General features: G+C 37.1%; 3 protein-coding genes across 5 annotated transcripts in view; 2 read left to right on the forward strand and 1 right to left on the reverse strand.

The window, feature by feature from the left end:
* Positions 1 to 770, reverse strand: part of heatr5b (HEAT repeat containing 5B) — a 29,735-nt gene extending 28,965 nt beyond the window's left edge. For both annotated transcript variants that reach the window (XM_047351117.1, XM_047351116.1), the window contains exon 1: positions 640 to 770. The gene's annotated coding sequence lies outside the window, so the exon portion shown is untranslated. The remainder of the gene's footprint in view (positions 1 to 639) is intronic.
* Positions 771 to 869: 99 nt separating this feature from the next.
* gpatch11 (G patch domain containing 11) lies at positions 870 to 3,763 on the forward strand. Of its 2 annotated transcripts, none has more exons than XM_047351123.1 (8): positions 870 to 1,059; positions 1,552 to 1,778; positions 1,851 to 1,892; positions 1,975 to 2,095; positions 2,188 to 2,278; positions 2,538 to 2,654; positions 3,208 to 3,289; positions 3,368 to 3,763. In XM_047351123.1, exons 1-8 carry the CDS (start codon positions 1,010 to 1,012, stop codon positions 3,421 to 3,423), a joined length of 786 nt encoding a protein of 261 aa, XP_047207079.1. In that variant the 5' UTR covers positions 870 to 1,009; the 3' UTR covers positions 3,424 to 3,763. The 2 variants fall into 2 exon arrangements, with proteins under 2 accessions (XP_047207079.1, XP_047207078.1); XM_047351122.1 differs by lacking the exon at positions 870 to 1,059 and adding an exon at positions 1,433 to 1,468 and having other exon boundaries at positions 1,520 to 1,778.
* Positions 3,764 to 4,361: 598 nt separating this feature from the next.
* Positions 4,362 to 25,018, forward strand: part of LOC124858948 — a 30,946-nt gene continuing 10,289 nt past the window's right edge. The window contains exons 1-21 of the mRNA XM_047351291.1: positions 4,362 to 4,587; positions 5,016 to 5,142; positions 5,220 to 5,362; positions 5,450 to 5,573; positions 5,682 to 5,795; positions 7,092 to 7,147; positions 8,661 to 8,751; positions 8,984 to 9,015; positions 9,092 to 9,134; positions 9,217 to 9,290; positions 9,833 to 9,961; positions 10,083 to 10,211; positions 10,292 to 10,508; positions 11,337 to 11,480; positions 11,579 to 11,680; positions 12,395 to 12,457; positions 15,176 to 15,307; positions 19,247 to 19,419; positions 20,574 to 20,703; positions 20,798 to 20,940; positions 21,022 to 21,145. Of these exons, the coding sequence (XP_047207247.1) occupies positions 4,481 to 4,587; positions 5,016 to 5,142; positions 5,220 to 5,362; positions 5,450 to 5,573; positions 5,682 to 5,795; positions 7,092 to 7,147; positions 8,661 to 8,751; positions 8,984 to 9,015; positions 9,092 to 9,134; positions 9,217 to 9,290; positions 9,833 to 9,961; positions 10,083 to 10,211; positions 10,292 to 10,508; positions 11,337 to 11,480; positions 11,579 to 11,680; positions 12,395 to 12,457; positions 15,176 to 15,307; positions 19,247 to 19,419; positions 20,574 to 20,703; positions 20,798 to 20,940; positions 21,022 to 21,145 (2,397 nt within the window). The 5' untranslated portion in view covers positions 4,362 to 4,480. The remainder of the gene's footprint in view (positions 4,588 to 5,015; positions 5,143 to 5,219; positions 5,363 to 5,449; positions 5,574 to 5,681; positions 5,796 to 7,091; positions 7,148 to 8,660; positions 8,752 to 8,983; positions 9,016 to 9,091; positions 9,135 to 9,216; positions 9,291 to 9,832; positions 9,962 to 10,082; positions 10,212 to 10,291; positions 10,509 to 11,336; positions 11,481 to 11,578; positions 11,681 to 12,394; positions 12,458 to 15,175; positions 15,308 to 19,246; positions 19,420 to 20,573; positions 20,704 to 20,797; positions 20,941 to 21,021; positions 21,146 to 25,018) is intronic.

Consider the following 25,018-nt stretch of genomic DNA (forward strand, 5'->3'; position numbering starts at 1 on the left):
TAGGATGAGGGATTGGTACAAAATCAATGACTTGATGCAATCTGCTGGGTTTCCTTAGATTACTTTTTACAAATTGGTATTATATGACCCTCCTGACTTTGAACTGTATTACAATTAGATTCATTGTGGACTGTTTGTAATTATTTTACAAACCAGACAAAATCAGGCCAGATTATGTCGGATTGAACTAGATTTATTTGAACTGAATTTGGACAAATATATCTGAACATGAAGTCGACCTTTTTGTCTTGAGATTTGTTTCGGTTTGGCGTCATATAAATACTCTGAACTGAATATAATCAAAACAAGCCGGTTATATGAGCTCGAAATGTTTACTGTTTTCTTGGGCAGTTAGCTATATTTACATGCAGCCTGTGCTTCGGGAAAGTAAAACCTTGAAGCAGTGTACCATAAACATTTGGCGGTTTCGTGTTTGACGGCAGCTGACAGTTGTAGCTGTTTGTAGCAACCTCAGCTAGCTAGCTGGCTCCCATCAGGAACAACCTGAACTTTGACGACACTCTCGCACTGACCAGGGCTTTAAGCCAGTTTCTGACGTCTCGTACAACGCTCGGTTATCCTATAAACACATCAGCCTCCTAAAATATAATCTAAACAGAAATAAAATACACATACTACCTGTGTTTCGATGACCAAGGATGAATGACGACAAATTATCGACGGCGGCGTCGCAAACAAGTACTTCCGGTGAGAAACCATGAAAACAACAAACATAAGTGGTAAACATTCGCTCAGTAAACAAACACGTCTCGAAAATTGTGTTTTGTATTAAACGTTAATCCTGTACGCATTCTATGGATACATTTTATCTAATGATGTGTTTTAAATGACGGAACGATTGACACGTAGCTTTCCTCGTAGCTGGTCGGACTTTTTTTGCGAACGAACCAAACACGAAAGGAGCAAACAAAATGTTCCAGCGAGCATTTGTTTAAGCTGAGAACCATTTTTTATTTTTTATTTTACTACATTTCCTCTGCAATACACGATGTCTGACGAGGAGGAGGATTATATGTCTGATGCATTCCTCAGTAAAATGTAAGCAAATTATAAATATGTACTATAAATAAGAGTTTTAGAAATTGCAATTAAAATTAGCTTAATAAATATGAAACTTAGAAACATTACCTTGACTTAAAGCAGTAATCTTAACAAGCTTTAACAAAACAGTAGTAGCTAAAACAATATAGGTATATAATAATATATTTTAAGTTAGTTGATTCCAAGTATTTTAGCTTAATGAAGAAAAACTTTCTTTTAGTCGAGCTGAATATGATGTTAAATTCAGCGTCTGGTGATTTTATGTCTCGTGCAACACATTGATCAACTGATTGTTGTTTTAAATGTGCTTTAAAAATAAACGTTGACTTGACATCTCTTGGACACCCATTCACTATAGAGTAACCAGCGAATTGCTGCATGTGGCATGACTCAGAGCCTAGTGAGAGTAAGCACTCATACTCATTTAAAATATTAATAGACAAATTATCTGCAAAAGGTTTCTTTTCTCTATGTTCTTCCTGTTTATAGTCAAGATGTGAAGCCAGGGGTCAGCATGGTGAGGAGGGCAAAGGAAGCAATCAAAAAGGAGGAAACGCAAAAGGAGAAGAATATCCAGAACCGTCAGAAGAGCTACAAGGAGCAGGAGAAGGAAAGCAGAGAAGCAGCTTTACAGAGCTCCATCAGCAATGAGAACAAGGGTTTTGCACTGCTTCAAAAGATGGGTTATAAAGCTGGACAAGGCCTTGGGAAAGAGGGTAAGGATAAGTCATGTTTTAATCATTTTGTGCTTTTAAATTAAATGTAATGCTCCGGTCTTGTGTCTTCAGGAGCAGGGAGGGTTGATCCAATTCCTCTAACTATAAAAGCAGGTAAGTTGTTTATTTTTTATATCATACTCTGCTGTTCAGTACCATCTATTGTTTATGAACGTTCCTGTTGCTGATCCATCAGACAGAGGGGGTATTGGTCTTGAAGAGGTTAAGAAAAGAAAAGCTGAGGAGGAACTCCACCATTATCGGCAGAAAGTGAGAGCCAAACAGCAGAACGAGGCCAAGTCTTTGGAAGATTTTAGGTGAAGTTTGCAGGAGCATTTGAGATGCCTCTAAGGGGCCTCCCTCCTCCCATAACAGCTGTTTTATTATCTGTGTTTGCAATGCACATCAGGTCAAGAGTCAGAACAGAGAGAGAAGAGCGTAAGATTGAAGGAGATTTGAGGAGGAGTCAGCGATCTTGCGAGCAGCTTGACAATCAGAAGGTAGGAACCATTTGAATATAAAGTTCCTTGCAAAGGTTTTTACAGCCCTTGAACCAATAATCAGATTTTATTTAGGCGTAAATTGAAGGGGACTGAATAAGCTCCATGAAGTTTATGGCTGTACTGTGTAAAAATGTAAAGAGATCAAGGGGAATTCATATTTTTAGAAGATACTCATAAGACTCATGGGCATAATTAAAGTGATCATAAAGATTTGCGTGTCTTTGCTTCTAACGCCTGATGTATCTTTTTGTCTCAGGGTATAAGTGTTCCCAGAGAACCCTGGTATTGGCCCAAAGTTGACGCTGACAACGAGGAAGATCCTGCGGAAGAAGAGGACGAAGAGGACGAAGAGGAAGAAATTACAGAGCTAAATGTTAGTATTTAGTTTAGGATCTGTATTTCTCCCAACAGTAGAAAATCCCAGTGTCATAAAATAAATATTAATATTACTAAACAGTATATTAATAAGATGGACTGTGGATGGACTGCACAGTGGCAAAGTTGGTAGCACTGTTGCCTTGCAGCAAGAAGGTCCTGGGTTCAACTCCCGCCCGGGGGTCTTTCTGCATGGAACTTGCATGTTCTCCCCTTGCATGCATGGGTTCTATCTGGGTACTCCGGCTTCTTCCCACAGTCCAAAAACATGACTGTTAGGTTAATTGGTCTCTCTAAATTGCCCTTAGGCGTGAATGGGTGTGTGCTTGGTTGTTTGTGGACTGGCGACCTGTCAAGGGTGTACCATGCCTCCTGCCCATAGATTGCTGGAGATAGGCACCAGCTTCCCTGTGACCCACTATAGAAGAAGAAAATGACTGACTGACTATATCAATAAGATATCAAATATATGCTCTAGCCCTCTGTTGTTAATTTGTCTACTGCTAAATTTTACTATTAAACTGTATTTAATGTGTTTCTCTCTCTTACAGTCCTTTGATAAATTGCAATTCATTACATCCTATTTAAGAGGAGTCCATTTTTACTGCTTGTGGTGTGGCACCGCATTTAATGGTAAGGCTGATAACATCATGCATGTACTTTATATCTGTTTTATGGTGCTTTGCTGAGGCATATATTCACTTTCTGCAGATGAAGAGGACCTGAGCTCCAACTGTCCAGGAGATACAGCGGCAGACCACGAATGATCCTAATTAAAAATGACATTCAGTTACTCCGTTCTTGAAAAAAAAAAAGATATATTATTTCCTTAAAGTACTTTTGATGTTAGAAGGACAAAGCTATATTGAAAATTGGGATCTGCAGAGTTTAATAGAGCAACCGGATCAGACGATACTGCACTGAGAATTTGAGTAAGGTTCATTTCTTGTTTAAATCTGCTGTCACTTGTTTTTTCTGTGGTCTTAAGTTTTTTTCAGAAATGTAACAAAAAGATACGGTTTTACAGTTTATGTTTTAAAAAGATGTATAAAAGTATTTCATGTGTTTCAAAAGCAGTCATAATAAAAAAAAATTGTGTTAATTGAATTAGATTTTTGTAATGTAATATTGAAATTGAATTGTTGAACTTGAATTACTTGGAAAAAGGCTGCAAAATTTAGTGTCCCAGTTTTCTAGCTTGTTTTCATTTTTTTTTATCTCTGCCTTCGGTGATCCTTTGTCCAAAATATTATTATACTGGACATGTCAGTAAATTACTTTTCTTTAATGATTGTTTTTTTTTTCCTGCCTTGCATCTTTATTACCCTACTTTATTCCTTCCTTTGTTTTTTTAACTACACGTCCTTTCAACTGGAACTCTAGTAAAACATTACGGGATTTGAAGTTCTTTTCTTTATTTGAGCTCCATGGGTTTAACGTTCATTATTTACGAAAACTGCAAGCTTATTACATTTAAAAAAAAAATTATAATGTAAACCAGTCTGTAAATGTCTTCAGTTTGGCCTAAAAATACTTTTAATACATTCACTCTTCAGTCTGATATTCAAATATTTCAATAATTTAAACCATAAGGTTGTCTTTAAAAGTTAGATTTTTCTTTAAAAAATAATAAATGCATGACACTCCTCAGCAGTTGATATTTCAGACTTCCCCTGAAGCCACCACTGGTGACGTCTCTGCTGAAATCGAAACTTACGCCTCGGCCGTGAAAGCAGCGCTGAAATGAAACCAGGCGAGGCTAACAGGCCGTCTAGAACTGTTTTGTCATATTTTATTGCACTTTAAAAGCATCTCTAATTCAAGATGGATTCTGCAAACTACGTAGCTAAGCTGAACGAACATGCACAGAAAGAGCGGCTGACGCTGAACTATGAGGAAGTCGGATCTGTTGGACCCGACAACATTAAAACGTGAGTTGTTAGAAACTGTAGGATTTGATTTGGCTAAAAGGTTTTTGCCATTTTCTTTAGACCTGACTCTGGAAGTATGTTATCACCGTAGCACTTCTTTAAATTGTTTATGCAAATCAGTAAACTTTACCAAAAGACCTGCATGTGTAGGGTAGAGTAACAGGTACAGCCTGTTTTGCTCAAAGTAATGCATTTGTATTTAGCCCCCTTTACTCTGATGCCTGAATTAAAGGCTAGTGCCCCGTGAAGTGACTTAATATTAAGTGAAACGTGTCTAATTGAATCTCAGTATAAATCCAGATGTTCTCTGAAGGCCTCAGAGGTTGTTAGAGGTTATTGTTAGAGGTTACCTGTAATTAGCAGTTTCACACCTGCACTTGGGTCACATTTTAAATGCAACTAATGCAGTTCTTTTGATCCTTTTGCAGGTTTACTTTAAAAGCTGTTGTTAATGGAAAGGCCTACCCTGAAGGTGTGGGGAAGAACAAGAAAGAAGCCAAACAGAGTGCTGCTAAAAATGCCTTGGAACTCTTGTTGGCCGAACCTTCAGTTTCTGTAAGAATCATTTATTTAATGCACTGTTTTTGCAATGATGTCAAATACTAGTGTTTGTTTTTTTTCTATCCTGACAGAAAGGAAGTGTTGCAGAAGCTTCTCCATCCCGGGTTCAGCTGAAAACTAATTACATGTGTTGGCTCAATGAATATGGGCAAAGTAATCGGGTTATCATAAGAACTGTTGAGACAACTACGCTCGGATCCAACAATTTAACTCAGTAGGTCTCCTCACATCACCCAATGACATACAGGTGTGAATTCAGCAGCACGTGTTTTATAAAACTCTTTTCTACTGGTAACATCAGGTGTTGTAGGTTTATTGTTGGACATAAGGAGTATCCAGCTGCTTTTGGGAAAACAAAGAAGGAAGCCAAGGAGGAAGCTGCAAGGCTGGTGCATCATGAGATAATGGGCAATGAAACTTTAGATGTATGAAATTAAATATCAGTTTGTTATAGTTTATCTCAATCTAAAATATCTGATGAATGGATTAGATTTAAACGTTTGTTTCTTATTGCATGTATTTTTGTTCTGAAGACTGGAGATGATCGAGACAGCTTCACATCAAGTCTGCATAGTGAGGAAGTTGTCTCAAGCGTCAAGGAGGCCAAACCGAATCCGCTAAAAGATCAGTCAGACTTGGACAGCAAGGTACTGAGACACTTAAGTGTTTTCAATGTGAGATTTAGTTCTAGTCCATCTTAATGAATTAACATATCACTGAAAAGTTGATTTGTGATTGGTTTATTACATACAGAGTCATATATGTGTTAGTTTTGTTGTCTAAAGCTTATAGCTTATGAAAACCCCAAATTCATCTCCAAATAAATTTCAATAAAATACTTTTTCAATGCAGATGTTCTGCTATGAGGGGAGAGACTGCTCCCTTGACTAGCCCACTCAAAGTGTAATCTTTATAATATGAGTTTCACTTTTTGAATTGATTTACTGAAATGCATTAACATTTTGATGCATCTGTTTAAGCACGAGGAAGACCATGGCCTCCACAGTCTAATTGACTAGTTGTTCAGTTGATTCTTAAGTATAAAGATGTTTCACTTTCTCCAAACGGAAAATATTTAGCTTGAAATGTTTTATTAAAGGTCCAAGTTATTTAGGCCCTTTCATCTGGACATTTTTACCATTAAGTTCCTTTTTCACATGGTTTTATTCTGATTTTTTGACGCCTTGAGAACTACTTTTCCACGTTTTGTTACCCACCTTTGCCAAGTCATTGTGAACAACTATCATGTGAAATGTCAGACTGGCTAAAGTGAAAGCCTTTTGAGGAAAATGGATTTGGAGAACCTTTCAAATTATTGGATGCTTGCATAAAATCACTACAAGGGTAATATAAATAACCAGTATTTAATTAAATAGCTTTATTTTCTCTGAAAATACAACAGCAAAATAATTGCATGCATAAGCTGTCAAAAAAGGTAGAAAAGTAAAAACACCTAGACCTGTCTCTGTAATGTTGGCACGGTTTACTAATTTCTGTGGTTGTTCTCCATCGAGAACCTCCAAGTTTTACTCAGTCTCTGCCTCAAGCTGAGAAGTTCAAATATCTTGGCCTGCTGGTAACAAATGATGGTTGGGTGAGGATTGCGGCTTCTTTGACAGTAATAAGAGTGGGCACTGCTCTGGTCTGTTGAAGTGTAGTAAGATTTGAGCCATAAGGTGAGCCAGTTTATGTGTTGCAATATAGATAAGATGAGGAACTCTGTCATCCAGAGAGGGCTTGGAGTAGAGCCAATGCTCCCCTGTCTAAAAAGTGGTCAGGTGGGGTGGTTCAGGCATCTAAACAGGATGCCACCTACGTTCCTCCATTTGAAAGGTTTTCTGGGCACATCCTAGGTTTGTTTAAACTAAATCATTTTATTTTGTTATAGCTATTAATATTGCACTTTATTGTGTGTTGGTAACTGCTTTTATTTGTATTTTAAGGTATCTGGGTCTGATGACAGCGCACAAGCCAAGCAGTCCCCTCCAACAAGCATACAGTGAGGGAGTTACTATTTTTTCAAAGATACTAAAAAACTTGTTTGTACTCCATTTAATTGAATCCTGGCTGAACCTCTGGTTTAGAGAAGTTTTAGTCGTGGTTTAAAACTCACCACTCAACACATGGATGTCAGTGATATTGGATTAAATGGCTGCTTTTGACACTATAGTCTGTGATGTGGACATCTCAAGGCTGGAGCATTGGGTAGGCATTACCGGCTTAGGCATAACAATCTTTTATTACCAGCTTTCAGAAAGACATTTTTGTGTCACCATGAATGATTATGTCTCTACCTCAGCTGCTCTGCCTTGGGGTTCCATACATGGCTCTCTTTTGCTTTCCTTGTACCTCCTTCCACTGGGTACTATTTTCCAAAAACGGATCATTCAATTTCACTGTTATGCACACGATTGCCAGGTCCACTTTCCTCTACAGTATGATGATTGTACTGTATTGCACCGACTACGCCAAAACAAATTCCTTGTATGTCCAAAAACGTACTTGGCAATAAAGCTTTTCTGATTCTGATTCTGATTCTGATTCTGATGGACACTCTATCTAGCCTTTTCTGAGCTGTCTTACAGACTTTACAAGGTGGCACTTTTTGAATTTCAACAAAAATGACTGAAATCATGTAATTTAAGACCAGATGGCAGCCACAACCCATGTATCTCTCTTTTCTTTAAAAAAACAACTAACATTATAAACTTAGGTGTAAAAATGGACCCATGTTAAAACTTGAGAATCCGGTTAACGCAGTGGGATGTTGTTGTGTTGTTCAGTTAAGACGATTACCAAAGTTCAAGCTTATTCTGTGCAAAAACAATCTTGAAACAGTTATTCATGCTTTCATTATCTATACACTGGATTATTGTAACACAGTAAGTTGGGAATCAGCCAGGCTGGAATTGGGCGCCTATGATTGGTCCAGAGTGCAGCTGCTTGATTTTTAACCTGGACAAACATGCAAGAACACATTACACAAGTTTTAGCCTCTTTTCATTGCCTTCCAATACATTTTAAATTTTATAATCATTCTATGTGTTTTTAAGTCTCTTAACGGTTGAGCGCCATCTCACCTATCTGAACTTCTGCATGTGTACATCCCATCTCCTTCACTTAGATCAGTGGATCAGTGGATGCTCTTGGACATCCCAAAAACATGATCTAAGTTGAGAGGCGACAGATTTTGCAGTTGCAGGTCCTAAACGTTGGAGCACTTTGCCCCTCCAGATCAGGCAGCCTCCTTGATTGCCTGTTTTTAAATCTATTTTTACTTCTTGGCCTTCAACCCTGTGTCAAACATCAACAACTGTTTTTATACTTATGTGTGTATCATGCTTTTTATTCTCTTTAATGTTAACGTTCGGCACTTTGATCAGCCTTGCTTGAAATTTGAAAGTGCTTTATAATGAAAGTGTTATGTTTAGTGTAACCATCTGGCATACAGTAGATGGTTACACATAAAGTTAAACATACCGTTGATCATGTGGCTCTTTGTATTCCTTTAGGGTTTCTGGTCAAACAAAATCAGGCCTCATGGCACCCAGCGCAAGCGAATCAATTGTTTTTAGGGATTCATCTAACCCTCCTAAAAATCAGGTCTGTCATTTATTTCGGATGTTCCTTTTGTTCCTTTGCAGAATGTGTTGCAGCAGTTAAAATAGGTATTTCTCTGCAGGTTAACTCTTTTTTTTTTTTTACTCAGACCTATGTTTTGCTTTGTGTTAGGAGTTTTTAAGACATAAAGATGGACTTTCTTTCAATTTCTACATGATTGATTTTGAAAGGTTGTACATTTAGTAAAATTATTGTTTCTCTGCTTTTTGCATAGGTGAAAAGTCCAATTGGGAAGCCTAAAATAAAGTAAGCCATTATTCCTACTGTAAAACTGTACTTTCTTTCAACACATGTCCCTGGTTAATTTATTTTTTCTTGCCAGAATTGCAGCACATTTTCGTAATGTCTGTGAGCAGAGCAAAGAGGTAAAGAAAGAAGACCGTAATCATGTCAGTTTCTGTGATTCTTGTTCAAAATTCTCAAATCTTCATTATGACCTTTATTAAGGATGTGGTAAATTTCAAAAACAACGACAGGGGAAAACCTCAGGATGTAAAAACACCAACCCAGTCAGTTTCAAGGTATGGAAATTTAATTTGCTAAAACAATATTTTATCTCAGTTGTGGTCAGAAGTTGATCTCCATTCATCTTGGCCATGAATGTCATTTTCCGCTGTCTACGGATGTCTTTGCTGCTGCTTCCTAGATGTATCATTTTGGACAATATGTAGGTTCACATGTGCGGAGAAAATTCTCAAAATATTCATAGTTGTGAAACCAAATATAGATTTTTAAAGCTCATTTTTAGTTGGATCATTATTTCAGTTTGGAAACAGAGCAGTTGAGAAGCCTCTTTAATTTCCTCAGGCATCTGTCGCCATATTTTTACTTCTGAAATTAATTAACTGGGTCATATTTGTGGATTTTCTTAGTAAAAATTATTTTTGTTGTTAGTTTGTCCTAATTTATTTAAAACCTTTGCGTTTCTTAAATGTATGATTTTAATTTAAGACAAAAGGCAATAAAACAACACAACGGGATGCGTTGCTTCTTTTAAATCACATAGGAATGAATAAAACTTGTTCTCATGAAGTTCAACAATATTAACTACTAATGCTGTTAGTTTCAACAGGTTTACAACGGACTATGACAACATACAGCGACTCGATAAAGGATCCTTTGGTCGTGTTTTCAAGGCGAGACATAAACTGGAGGGAAAATATTACGCTGTAAAGGTCGTACGTTACAGAGAGTGAGTTAAGAATGAATTTGTTCCTAACAAAAATAAAAAGAAACATTATATGCTGTAAAAACACAGATCAAGGAGTAATGTTTTCTAAATGTAGCCTATTTATTGAACTGTTTTGGATTAGAAAAACTCTGGAAGAGGTGAAGGTGTTGTCGGACCTGAATCACTGTAACATTGTTCGATACCACTCCTGTTGGCTGGAGGACACAGCCTACCAGTGGGACACTTCTACTGACAGCAGCAGTGCTTCACAGTGAGTCCTCTGCTCTCTGGAGTTCTCTCACTTATTGAACACAACAGGCATTTCACCTTTCTGTTGTTTATACTCTGCAGGTCTTCCGCTGACTTGTCTGCAAAGTTCCTCTACATTCAGATGGAGTTATGTGAGATTAAAACACTGAGGGTTTGGATAGATGAGAAAAACATCCAGAACTCCAAAAAATCCCTGAGAGACTTCAAGAGAAGAGAAGAAAGTCTGACCATTGCACTGCAAATGGTCAGCGGAGTTGAGCACATTCACTCCAAAAAGCTAATCCACAGAGACCTGAAGGTGAGGCAGATGGTTGGTTTCACCTGAACCTAAAACTACAGCCGACACGGAGCTAAAGAGATACAGTGATGCAGAACCTTGTAAAATATTCATACCTCTTTTATTCATATTTTGTCACATGCCACAGACTTTAGTTGACTTTATGAGATAATCCAGGGGTCTCTAAAGTGCAGCCCTGGGTCAATTTGCAGCTTCTGGACTGATTTTGGGCGGCCCACCAACAGCGATTTAAAGAAGGATACTTCTTTGGCGCAAGTGGTCGATGCAGATGGAGGCTTTTTGTGTTAATTAGACAAAAAGCATTAACAACTAAATCTTCTTGCAATCGAAAATGTAAGGTACAACACAAAGTATTTGTAAATAACCACATGTTCTGCATTGCTTTTTGGCGACTGTGGCTCAGTGGGAAGAGTAGTCATCATGCAATCTGAAAGTTGTGGGTTCGATTCCAGCTTCTTTCTGCCACGATGTGCTCCTGGGCAAGGCACTTTGCCTCAAGTTGAAAATGTGTGGGTTAGTGAGTGCGATTGGGTGAATGTAGCTGTAGAACAAAGCGCTTTGAGTGTTCAGTATGACTGGAAAAGCACTATACAAGTTTATTCCATTTACTATTTGGTAAAATATCCAGTGATTATTTTTTTATTAATATATTAAACATGGCTAAATACAACAAGCGGACACCACTGAGATAGGCCAAAATAAAGTGTTGCCTAGTTCTAAAATAGGAGGGAAATCTGATACTCCTCAATAAAATCCAGTGAAAGTTTGGTCCAAATTTGTGCAAATTCTGAACTACGTTTGTACATGTCTCATATAACTGCATATTAGCCCGCTAACATCATGTTCAGCCGGAACGCCACAGTGAAGATCGGAGACTTTGGTCTCGTCACGTCTGAGATTGAAGATGATGAAGACAACCAGAAAGAGAGAAGAGGGTACAAAGGGACTCCATCTTACATGGCTCCTGAGCAGGTGAGAAGAGCTGAAGCAATTTCACTTCAATATTTCATGAAATGTGTCAGTAGGTGAAGCTCCTTTTTGTTAATGGTGTTAAATGCTGTTTAAAACAGAGGGGCAGGATGCTTTATGACCGAAAGGTGGACATATTTGCCTTGGGGTTGATAGTTTTTGAACTCCTTTGGAACATATCTACTGTCCACGAGAAGAATGAGGTAAGGTTGTTTTTGCATCTATTAAATAATTTCTTTGTTGGTCTGGACCTATGGGTTGGGAGATTATGACCCTTTTTCAGGTTTCTGGGAGAGTTCATCAGGTTTTTATTTAAAATCTTCTGGTATTTTAAAGATTTCAGCATGCCATGCAGTCGAATAAGTTGTCCAGGTCCTTTGGAGGAGATACAGGCCCACAGCATTACAGAGAAATGGGTCTCTGTGCCACATCATATTTTAACATTAGGGAAAGAGAAAATGATGCATTGATAATTATTAAATAAAAGTTCCCAGACACTCTTATCAACATAAAAAATGAAGTATAAATTATTTTGTGGTCATTTATTTTGCAGGAATTTTAGGTGTGGCAATAATTTTCAAAGTCAAATAAAAAAATATATATATTTTGTAACTTTGGATTTGTTCATCTATAAATGAATGTTTTACACTGTAAAATATTATAACACTGTTATAATATAACATGACATGTTTCCATTCACTGTTTGGGACAATATGAAACCTTACAGAGAAAATATTTGGAGAAATGTTCTATTTATTAGCAGTTTACATCTCCAAGAAGGCTGTAGTTGTTGTTAATTAAAGAGGCAGTGGGAGCATCATTTATGAGGGATTTTTGCTGTTATTTAAAATGATCATGCTTGTTAATTTCAACCCAAATAAATAACTGTCCTTTTTTTATCACTGCATGAATTACAGATTTGGGACGATGTCAGAAACCAGAAGCTTCCTCAAGGATTTCTTTATAACTTTTCCCAAGAGGTACTAATCACTATTGTCTCTATCTATCTATCTATCTATCTATCTATCTATCTATCTATCTATCTATCTATCTATCTATCTATCTATCTATCTATCTATCTATCTATCTATCTATCTATCTATCTATCTATCTATCTATCTATCTATCTATCTATCTATCTATCTATCTATCTATCTATCTATCTATCTATCTATCTATCTATCTATCTATCTATCTATCTATCTATCTATCTATCTATCTATCTATCTATCTATCTATCTATCTATCTATCTATCTATCTATCTATCTATCTATCTATCTATCTATCTATCTATCTATCTATCTATCTATCTATCTATCTATCTATCTATCTATCTATCTATCTATCTATCTATCTATCTATCTATCTATCTATCTATCTATCTATCTATCTATCTATCTATCTATCTATCTATCTATCTATCTATCTATCTATCTATCTATCTATCTATCTATCTATCTATCTATCTATCTATCTATCTATCTATCTATCTATCTATCTATCTATCTATCTATCTATCTATCTATCTATCTATCTATCTATCTATCTATCTATCTATCTATCTATCTATCTATCTATCTATCTATCTATCTATCTATCTATCTATCTATCTATCTATCTATCTATCTATCTATCTATCTATCTATCTATCTATCTATCTATCTATCTATCTATCTATCTATCTATCTATCTATCTATCTATCTATCTATCTATCTATCTATCTATCTATCTATCTATCTATCTATCTATCTATCTATCTATCTATCTATCTATCTATCTATCTATCTATCTATCTATCTATCTATCTATCTATCTATCTATCTATCTATCTATCTATCTATCTATCTATCTATCTATCTATCTATCTATCTATCTATCTATCTATCTATCTATCTATCTATCTATCTATCTATCTATCTATCTATCTATCTATCTATCTATCTATCTATCTATCTATCTATCTATCTATCTATCTATCTATCTATCTATCTATCTATCTATCTATCTATCTATCTATCTATCTATCTATCTATCTATCTATCTATCTATCTATCTATCTATCTATCTATCTATCTATCTATCTATCTATCTATCTATCTATCTATCTATCTATCTATCTATCTATCTATCTATCTATCTATCTATCTATCTATCTATCTATCTATCTATCTATCTATCTATCTATCTATCTATCTATCTATCTATCTATCTATCTATCTATCTATCTATCTATCTATCTATCTATCTATCTATCTATCTATCTATCTATCTATCTATCTATCTATCTATCTATCTATCTATCTATCTATCTATCTATCTATCTATCTATCTATCTATCTATCTATCTATCTATCTATCTATCTATCTATCTATCTATCTATCTATCTATCTATCTATCTATCTATCTATCTATCTATCTATCTATCTATCTATCTATCGAGATAGACCAAAAAAAGGAAGAAAGATCAAATTCCTTCCTGAATGTTTTTTTCAAACAAACCTTGCGTGACATAATGCAAAAATGAAAAAAAATCAGACATGACATCAGGAGGAGAGCAATGGACCTCCTTAAATCTGGTTCATACTACAATTTCTTGATGCCTGAAGGTGCAACATTCAGTTCTACAGCCCTAATTCAAAATAAATCCTGGTGGTTTTTATGTAATTCTGGTCATAAGAGGGTTAAGGATGACAGAACCACATTTTCAACCTGAATTTAAAGTAGACTAAAGTCGAAAAAGTAGTGAAATGGCCTTTTTTAAGGTGTGGGCATTCAGACAGTAATTCAAAATCCAAAATATTGGTTGCTAAATGCAACCAATATTAAAGTCAAGTTGTATTGTGGCACATCAATGGAAAAGCACTGCATTTATAAAGCATGATTAGAGTTTTGTCCGTTACTAAACTAAAGGCAAAACAGTCTGGAACAATTAAATACTTTTCTGTTCCAAAAGCAATGCAAAAAAAACAGATTAGATTTTGCAGACACACTTAGAGACAGAGATCTTATTTTCAATAGAAATTTGAAGTGTTTGACCATAATGACCATCGTTACATTCAGAAGCAAAAAGACCAGAGCTCACATCATGTTGTGGTTTTTGTTACAGGAGGGATCATTAGGAAAGATGTTGCTTTAGTATGAGGAAACCTTGAAGCAACTTCTCAAGTCATCAGCCAGAAAGTTAAAGCTTGAATACAAAATGTCCTTCCATACCATCAAATCACTTACACAAGGGCAAAGTTTTTTTTTTTTGGGAGTGGCCATCACAAAGCTCTGATCTCAGTCCCTTAGAAAAGAAGTCTTCAGAGGTGGAAAGGTGTGTGCCACCAAGGCACCCTACAGACCTGATCCAGTTCAACCAGTTCTGTCAGGAGGGCTGGGCCTAAACCCCAGTAAACTATTGTGAGAAACTTGTGGATGGTGTTTTTCGATGAACTTGGGCATGAAAAATGTGTAGGAACCCTGTTTAGCAAAAGGTCACAACAGCCTTTTAGTTCAATTTATGGGAACTTTATAAATCCTAATATCTGTATTCAAGTTTCTTTATTGTCATTATGTCACCATAATGAAATTTATCTCAGACCTGGCTCAAAAGATACACTTACAAATACACACGATTTAAAAAATACTTAAAAAAAAGAGAACATAATACATTGAATGTGCCATGTAGTATTGATGTTATGTTTTTCTTTCAGGGCCACATGATTATGTCAATGCTGTGTGATAAAGCAGAAGAACGACCGGAAGCAAGTAAAATAAAAACAGATTTAGAAGAGTACAAAAAATCACTTGCAGAGCTGAAAACCAAGCAGCGTGACAGTAAAACTGTCTGATTACTTCACATGAACACTTGGAGCCTTCACAAGGATCGATTATTAATTTAGCGCCCAAGTCTGTTGGACTCAGAGCCTTTTAACTCATGCAGTGAAACTGCTTTTAAAAGATAAAATATATTTCTTAATGCTTGAGCTTATTGACTTTATTTAAGCACATTTAAAATCTAAACTTGAATGTCTAAATATTTGCTTTTATAACAAAATCACATACATGTGAAATCATTTTAATGTGGTAAAAAAGACATATGACACATTTGTGCCTTAGATGTTGGCACCTCCTTTATATGTTATACACATTGCAGGTCAGAAGTTTACATACACCATGGATCTGCAGAAATGTCTTGCATTTTGAGATTCATAATTAATTTGAACCATTTCTGGGAGGAGTGATAATATGACCACAACTTCAGATTTTTTTAATAACAAGATTTAGAGGCAAAAATTTGAATTTATTGCGGTTTTTCTTTCATCCAAACAAACAGAGTCAAAGTCATACAAACTCAAATATATACATAAACCCAGCTAATATATAATATAATAGCTAATATTTAGTTAAATGTCTCTTAGAAAGTTGTCCCTCAGCCACACAGTTTTTGTAAGCATCAACAGGCTTCTGGTAAAACTCTGCCTGGATATTTGACCACTCGTCTTTGCAGAAAGAGTTGAGTTTATTTAAATTGGTTGGTTTCCTGGCACAGACCAGGTTTTAAGCAAAGTCCATAAATCTTCAATATAGTTGAGGTCATTCCAGAATCTTATTGTAAGCCTTCTTTATCCTTTCACACATGAAAAACAGGTTTTTTATGTTTGTTTGGGATCATTGTCGAGTTGGGCCCAAAGTCAACCCTCTGAAATTGGTCAGGATGTACGGAAACAAGCCTATTGTAAACTGGAAAGTGCTAGAACACCAGTGTCCTTGTCTACAGTAAAGCAAGATTAGCATCAACATGATCTGAGGCAGAAACACATATCTGCTCCAAAATGTTTGAGCTTGACTGAAATATGCAGCTTCCTACATAGATGATCCAAAGTCCTTCTTAAGAAAGCATTTGTAGTCAGATGGAGCAAAAAGTTAGCTATTTGGCCACAATGACGAGACGTTTGTTTGGAGGAGACATGGTGGGGCTTTCAGGCCAAAGAACACTGCACCAGCTGTCAAGCATGGAGGTGGCAGCATCATGCTGAGGGTTGATTTTGCTGCCAGGGGAAATTGTGCACTTTACAAAGTGGATGTAATAATGAAAATGGAAGACTAACTCCAAATTCTTCAGTTTCACCTCAAATCAACAACTAGGCAGGTTAGGATTTTCCAGAAAAGACCCCAAACACAAATAAAAACTGGCTAAGGAAAAAGATAAAGATGGTCCAACGCTAAGCTTCTGGAGAAGCCTGTCCTCAACCCTAGCGACAATCTTTGGGCTATGCTTAAAAACAGGTCTGTGCCAAAAAACTAACCAATTGAAATTACCTTCATTTCTGATAAGAAATGGGGTCAAATATCCAGGTAGTTATATGAGAAACTTGTTAATAGCTACAAAACCAAATGGTGCAGGTGTAACTTGTTTGGGACATTTAACTTAGTATTAATGAGGGTGTATGTATATATTTGAGTCTGCATGTGTAACTATGCCTGTGTGTGTATATATGAGGAAATAATCCATAATAAATTCAAACATGTGCAGCCAGTTCTTTTTTTAAATGCATCAAAGTTGTTGGTTGTATAAGTGTGCTCAGGAAAATGGTTTGAATAAATGAATGAAAGAACAAAATTAATAATATTTATGTAGATGAGTGTATATATACCTGCTGCTGGCTCTGTGTCTGGGTAGATATAATTAAATATTCTTCCTTTCTTTTAATTTGACTCTATTTTGTTTTTCTGAATATGTTATATTTCCATTTCTGTTGTGGTTTTAATCTGTGTTTGGGTCATTCAGCATATAGCACAAAGATTTATCAGGTTAAACAGTAGGTCTCTTTTATTATGTTGCGGTTTTTAACGTGATTATTTTAGAGCATTGGCTGTCAAAGCAGGTAAGAAGATGCTTTTCATTAAAGTGTGGATGCAAAGAGATCAACAGCTGTAAAGGAGCAAAGTAACCTGTAACCATGTAAATTCAGGCATCTGAAACCCTTCTTGCAATAAATGTGCAAGGAAACGTTCCTGTATCTGAAGAGGTTCGAGCAGAGCAGAGGGTGGGGATGCGGGCAGCAATAAATGGGGTTATCTATCAGTCAGCCAGTTTTAAAGGGCATGTCAGCTCCAATAATTCACAATATGAAGACGTTACACATTGCTATGGGGTTTGAAGTGTTTTCATTGGCACTCCGGTGTGTTTTTGCTGCAAAACAATCCATGCAAAATGATAGTTTTGCTTTCTTTATCACTGCAGTCTGTGTATGCTTTGTCCTAAACTGCATAAATTACTAATTGTATATATTCTTTGCAAACAATAGTAATTATTTCTGCAGTGAAGCTTCGGTTTTGAGCTGTAGTGGCAACAATGTGAGATGAATGACATGCAAAAGCAGACCTGAGCCAGTCTCTGATTGGCTGACTGATAGATGACCCCTGCTGACCGCTGCTTACATCCCCACCCCTGCTCTGCTTGAACCTCTCCAGATATAATTGAGTTTTAACACTTTTTTTGCAAGAAGTGTTTATGATGCTCCTAATCTGTGCATAGCACCAAGGCTTAGTGATGGGAATTTCCATGTCATAAATATATCCATATAAATTTCAAATACGTTTTAAGCTAATTTACTGTTATGTAAATGTAATTATACCTGCCTAAGCATTTTGTGTGACTTCACATTCAGATTATTTTTATGAGAATTTTCTGTGGGTGAAAATTTTACAATTCAGTTAAAAAAATTTTTAGTTTCTTACATATCTTGTAATTTTCTGTGCCATTAAATTAATTTACCATGCTCATGATTTTGTCATACAAATTAACATTTAAACATTAAAGTTCAGATTACATTTCCTCAGTGTTTCACATGTTCTCACATCAAATCAGTAAGCTCTTGCATTTTGAGGAATATTTACCCTGATAATCATGAACCAATGATGAAAAAATGTGTTTTGTTATTAAGTTTTATGTGTCTGGAATTTACGTGTAGGAGGGAAATAATGGATTTATCAGTTTTATCAGGAGAGGCTTTCAACATAAATTACATGAACAAAAAAATCATGTTTTGGCTGTTTAAATGTTAGCTTAAGATAATTTTAACCCAAAAAATGTCTGAATGTTTTTAACATGTTGCATCGCAACCTTTCTTATTATAATTAAAGACCAAACTGGAGAATAAAACCATCTGCAATTATGGAGTTGGTCGTTATTTTTTGTACCAAGTGCATCACCTTGTTCATACTCAGTCTGGAAAAGTATAAAATTGATTTAATAGAGCATTGAACTATATTTTACTATAACTTTTACCTCTATTTCAGAAATGTTGGAGGGGCAGGGCGGCTTAATTGGAGGTGGGTCCCCAAATTAATATTCTGGTCTGGTCTCCATTCAACCACAGGGCACCGGAAATGCAATCAAATAGGCTTTGTAAATGACTTATTGGTTTAATAGTACTGAGAATAAGGCAAACTCTGTAGAAACTGGAGTTTTAGGGGGAGCAATATTTATTTTAAGGCAAATAGTTGCGTCCTGACACATTTGAGCATTTTTCCAGATCTAGGTATGTAAGGAAAAAAGAAAATAGAAAAAACATATTTTCTTACTTCTACATCATATATTCCCTAACCTTATGCATATTACTGGGAGATATATCCATCTCTACTCAAAGAAGTTCCGTTTTTCACGGCTGCAGTGCTCAGTTTCGGTGCCTCTAGTGAAATCAATCCACGTAGCCGGATGACAGAATCGAAACTTCTGAAAGTAAAGTCAGCTGAATCGAAACTGATGTCGAATATAGGCCGACGCTGGAGCAGAGAACAGACAGAGAGAACCAGGCAGCGGTTTACTGCCTATGATAGACCTCATGGACACTGGAAACCCCATTTCCAATCTCAACACCTATGCACAGAAAGGCCGTCTGAAGCTGTTTTATGAGGACCTTGGCAGTAGGGGCCCCGACCATAATAAAGAGTAAGTGTTAATAATTATATTTTGGGGGAATGAGGCGTTTAGGCAGCATTTAGGATGTAATTTAAAGCCTGTCTACCAGCAGGTAATCGGTGTAGTTTAGTGCGGAAGATAGTCAGAACTGCTGGAATCAGCCAGTCCAAGTCATTCTAATATGGTAATTTATCATAACTCATTGTAGTGTAATTGTATTCATTCAGAGATAAATGTTGTTTTTGTCTATTTTTATGTGACTTAACTTGTCTCATCGTGGTATAGAAAACGTTTATAGAAAATAAACTTATCATCCAAGTGGACCTTTATAACTATGTCATATCCAGTCAATTAAACTGTCATCTGTTGAAAAGTCGAAAACAAGCAGTTGTCCTTTTTTAATTATAATGCAATGAACAAAAAGAGTTCATTCACTCACCTTCTGCTTATCTAAGTCCCCACTGCAACACTTACTTCCAGACATGTATTGTAGTCACAAAAGGCAGCCTGGTGGGATAAACTCATATTCCAGGTGAGTTCATATAAAAAGACTTAACCTTTGACTACACCATCAAAGAAGACCAACCCACAAAATCAGTAGAGGCCAGACAGTGGAGGTTTTCAGTGTACAGTGCCCTGAAAAACGTTTGTATGTATTGCTACAAACCCCCGTGTGTTACATTTGCATTGTTTTTAGATGGACCAATACAAAGTAGTGCGTAATTGTGAAGTGGAATGAAAATTATTTATAGTTTTGAAATGTGTTCACCAATTAAATCAAAAAGTGTGGTGTCCACATGTATTTAACCCAGTTTAATCTACTACCCCTAAATAAAATCTTGCCTCCAGAAGTCAGATAGTTTGTAAATAGCGCCTAATCGTGTGTAATTTAATGTCAGTATAAATCCAGCCATTCTGTGAAGGATTCAGAAGTTTGTCAGGGAACATCAGAGAATATTTCCTGTGTCATGTTTTGTTTTTCCTCCACTTCGCTATGCACTACTTTGTCTTGGTCTATTATTTCCTGTACTCTCACAGGAAATAAGTGTAAAGTTAGTGTGTTATGAACGTTGCACAGTCATGAATCTTTTGAATAATATTTCCATCTAATGGATAAAAGAGGTAGTGTACACATGAATGGCATAGAGAAAGATTTTGTCTAAACTTTGACCATTTTTTTTAAGATTCACTCAGAGAGTTGTCCTAGATGGCAAACCCTATCCCGTTGGTGTGGGAAAGAGCAAGCAGGATGCCAAGCTAAATGCTGCCCAAAATGCCCTGAAATGTCTGCGTAAGGACCCGCATGAGGACACGGTAAGGTGCCACTTTTCTGCTACTCAAAACTGCGTGAGAGAATTCAAAAGAATCATTTAGATTCCTAAATGACTATTAACTCTTGTCTTGACAGGCAGGAAATTCAGCTGAATCTTTGTCACCTGTTAGTAATTCCAATATCAACTACATATGTTGGCTTAATCAGTACGGTCAAAGAAACAGGGTGAATGTAACACCAGTAGAGAGAGCACGACCTGGACACCTTAATGCAACTCAGTGAGTCAACCACATTGGTGCACTTTTCATTTATACTATGAATTTACCATTTGAAATTCATAAACATACTTTTTTAATTAGATGGTGTAAGTTTAGAGTTGGTGACAAGGAATACCCAGAAGCCTCGGGAAAAACAAAGAGAGAAGCTAAGGAGGAAGCTGCTAAGTCGGTGTATGACATTATAAATGCTGATCATTCTACGGAGGCAAGTATTGATATAGTATAAATTTACATGCATCTGTTGTAATTATGAATATGAATATATTTAATAGGAATATATTAAATATTTTATTAAATAATATTTCGGTCTGTTAAGGGTTGTCCTGTGAATACCAGCCTAATAAGGCGGTGGTATTAGGACAAAATTGAAAGGGATGAGCCAAGCTCTGACATTATTGAACAGCAAAACTCTGCAAACACATGGAATGAATTCAAACAATTTCTTAAAATACAAGAATTTATTAACAAAAATAAGTCAACTCAAAGTCAAACGTATTTCAATCAAACTCTTTTCTATGCTAAAACAATCCAACTAAACTACCAAGCAGAATTAAAGAATAAAGAAGACTAATAGGCTATGTACAATATAAGTTGATCAATGAAGGTTGAAAACCATGACCAAAAGAGTGATGCAACATTACCATGCAATGTTATTTATGTTTGAGAACCAAGGATTATCTTGAAGGATGTGGAAGTGAAGTTAAGTTAGTCTTGAAACTCACTTAGGCAATAATTTGCATACCTTCAGACAACCCTTCACAATGCAAGATCAGATAAAATATTATTGTAATAAAATAATATTTTAAAGAATGACCTGCTGAATAAAACCATCCTTCTGGATGACTAATTCTCAACGTGTTTAACGGGCGACGAAGTTTGAAGAAAGCATCCACAGTGAACAAAGGGTTAGTTTGCAGCTAACCTCCGTAGCTGTTGGGTGGGCAGCTCGCTCTGTCGGCCGGCCAAACTGTACGTTACTGCTGTAACCATGGTGATGCGGTCCCGTTGTCCTTCCTTCGGACCGGGAAAACTGCTCCACTTGCCGTTGTAGAGACAGGGTCTCTGCCGGGAACTCTCTGGAATACAGTTTGCTTCTGTAGACCTCAGAGAGAAAGTCAAGCCACGCTCGTACCTTAATTAGCCTCGTTCATGAATGACTACCGGATACACATACAGTATTTCATTCCTACTTAACTTAGTGCATATGACCGCGTGATCGTATGACACTCTTGGATCCAATTTGAAGAGTTATGTCTGTTTGCCCGCAAAGAGACATAAGCACTGTGTCCCTCTGTCCAGTTTCGCAGGGACCCGTGTGGAAGAGGTCAGTTTTTTATTCGTTTTTAAAGCAGCTTTAATGGATTTTTGAGATCACTGTCGTGGAACATCAAATTATCCTGATTGACCCAAACTGCCAACGGTTTGATGTCTAAGAACATCAAGCTGTCAGTCATGGTGGTGGCAGTATTATGCTGTGTTGTGCAGTTGCATTTAATAAAGTAGATGGCATAGTAAAGGATGAGGACTACCTCCAAATTATTTAACTTCACCTCTGATCAACAGTTAGATGGTTGAAATTTGGACACACTTGTCTGTTCCAGCAGGACAAATCAGAACTGGTTTTGGAAAGGATAAAACAAGACAACTTTAACCGTATGGGATTGCTCCAAACAGAACGATTTGGAAAATTTGCACACTCTACCCAAAAGTGTTAGGAAACTAACCAGTTTAATGGAACACTACCAGTGTTAAGTATGGTGGAGAAATGTGATGTAATGGGCCTGTTTCATTTCCACATGCCTAGAGAACCTTGCTAGAGTGGAAGGCATCATCACCTCTTTGCAATACGAGTACTTTTTTCAGCTCTGCAAGTAAACTCAAAATTGTTTGTCAATTTGACTTTTAGCAAGGTAATAATCCAAAACATATGCCTTCTTTTAGGCCCTCAAGAAAAGTGGTGAAATATCCTGCCAGAATTATGCCAGAAGCTTGTTGATGTCGTTGATATTATAAAAACACATTTGTTATCAGAATTACAATTGTTACAATAGAAAGTGAAAATTATATTGTAACTGTTTACTTAAGGAATCTGTAATTAACCTATCGGTAACAATTATATCTTAATCATTACATAAAAAAACAAAAAACAACATAAAAAAAAGAACTCGTACTCGTTGTCTTCCGCTTATCCGGGACCGGGTCGCGGGGGCAGCAGACTCAGCAGAGACGCCCAGACGTCCCTCTCCCCAGACACCTCTTCCAGCTCCTCCGGGTGGAGCCCAAGGCGTTCCCAGGCCAGCCAAGAAACATAGTCCCTCCAGCGTGTCCTGGGCCGTCCCCTGGGCTTCCTCCCGGTGGGACGTGCCTGGAACACCTTCCGAGGAAGGCGTCCAGGAGGCATCCGGTATAGATGCCCGAGCCACCTCAACTGGCTCCTCTCGATGTGGAGAAGCAGCGGCTCTACTCCGAGCCCCTCCCGGATGGCCGAGCTCCTCACCCTATCTCTAAGGGAGTGCCCGGCCACCCTACGGAGGAAGTTCATTTCAGCCGCTTGTATCCGGGATCTCATTCTTTCGGTCATGACCCAAAGTTCATGGCCATAGGTGAGGGTAGGAACGTAGACCGACCAGTAAATTGAGTTTTGCTTTTCGGCTCAGCTCTCTCTTCACCACAACGGACCGGCACAGCGCCCCCATTACTGTGGCAGCCGCACCGATCCGTCTGTCGATCTCCCGCTCCATTCTTCCCTCACTTGTGAACAAGACCCCGAGATACTTAAACTCCTCCACTTGAGGCAGGAACTCCCCTCCAACCTGAAGAGAACAAGCTTAGAGGACAATAGGGATTCCCGGTGCGGCACCACGAGACATGCTTTGGACCTCAAAGCAGCCGTTATGGGTTCGACTCCTGGCCTGTTGACCTTTGCTGCATGTCCACCTCTCTCTCTCCATCCCCATTGCTTGTCGACCAACTGACTAAATAAAGGCCACTAGTGCCACAAAAAAAATTTATATATAAATAAGCAGGGATTCCACGAAGTAACCACAAAGAATTGTTCAAAGTTATTATCAATGTCCGTCTTTCTTTGAAATGCAAAATGCCACAATTGTAAAGCAGTATGAAAAGTCATCTAGCTGGCCAAGTTGGATTCTGTTCTCCTCTACTACTCTACTCCAGGTGCGTCAAGGCAAAACAAAAACAAATCATTCTCTAACTCTGTTCTCTGACTCAGCATTGAGAGCTTGGCTCAGAGAAAAACTGCCCTGTGTTTGCCACCTCTTATTAGATAGCAATTAATAAAGAAATCCTGGTATTTTCTTCCCAAACCCTAATGTTTATGTTTTCTGAGGAAGAGACTGTTCCAAAACAAAGCCCATAGGCAACCAAAATGCGCTAAAATATTAATGCAGGAACAGATAAATTTGTATTATTGCAAAAGTGTACTAAGTTCCTAACTAGCAGAAAAAGAATCAGCTTAAAAAGTAGTAGTTGACATGTATGGATATTCATTTAAATACACATTTTCTGATCATAAACAGTGTACTGACAGTCTCAGAAGCACAACTTGTGGAATAAATTACTATTTCAGCTCAACATAATGTCATAATGAGGGGTTTTTGCCCAGGTTTTGGTCAGATTGCATATATTTGCAAAACGTCAGATGTCTGAGCATCTATAATGTTACAGTTTGTTTTCACTTCAGACCTATAAACTACTTTGTGTTGATTTTTTACTAATCAGGCATAAAAGTTATGACCAGCATGGGTACCCTGACTTGTCTGGGGCTATGCTGCCCCATATGCTACAAACTGTAATGTACTGTATCACACATGTCTATCTAAACCAGCTTTAGTTGACTTTAGTTATTTGCATCAGTAAGCTTTGGTAACTCATGACCCTGTCTTTGGTTCATGACTGATCCTTCCTTCGACTACTTCAGATAGAAACTGACCAGTGCATACCAGAAACACAAGCTTGGAGATTACATGGGTGAAGATCACCCATATCAAACTTGTTCAAGTCCTTACTTATTTCCATTTTGTCTGCTTGTAACACATCAAGTTCAAGGACTAAATAT

This window comes from Girardinichthys multiradiatus, chromosome 22, assembly GCF_021462225.1.
Source record: "Girardinichthys multiradiatus isolate DD_20200921_A chromosome 22, DD_fGirMul_XY1, whole genome shotgun sequence".
Taxonomy (NCBI): Eukaryota; Metazoa; Chordata; class Actinopteri; order Cyprinodontiformes; family Goodeidae; genus Girardinichthys; species Girardinichthys multiradiatus.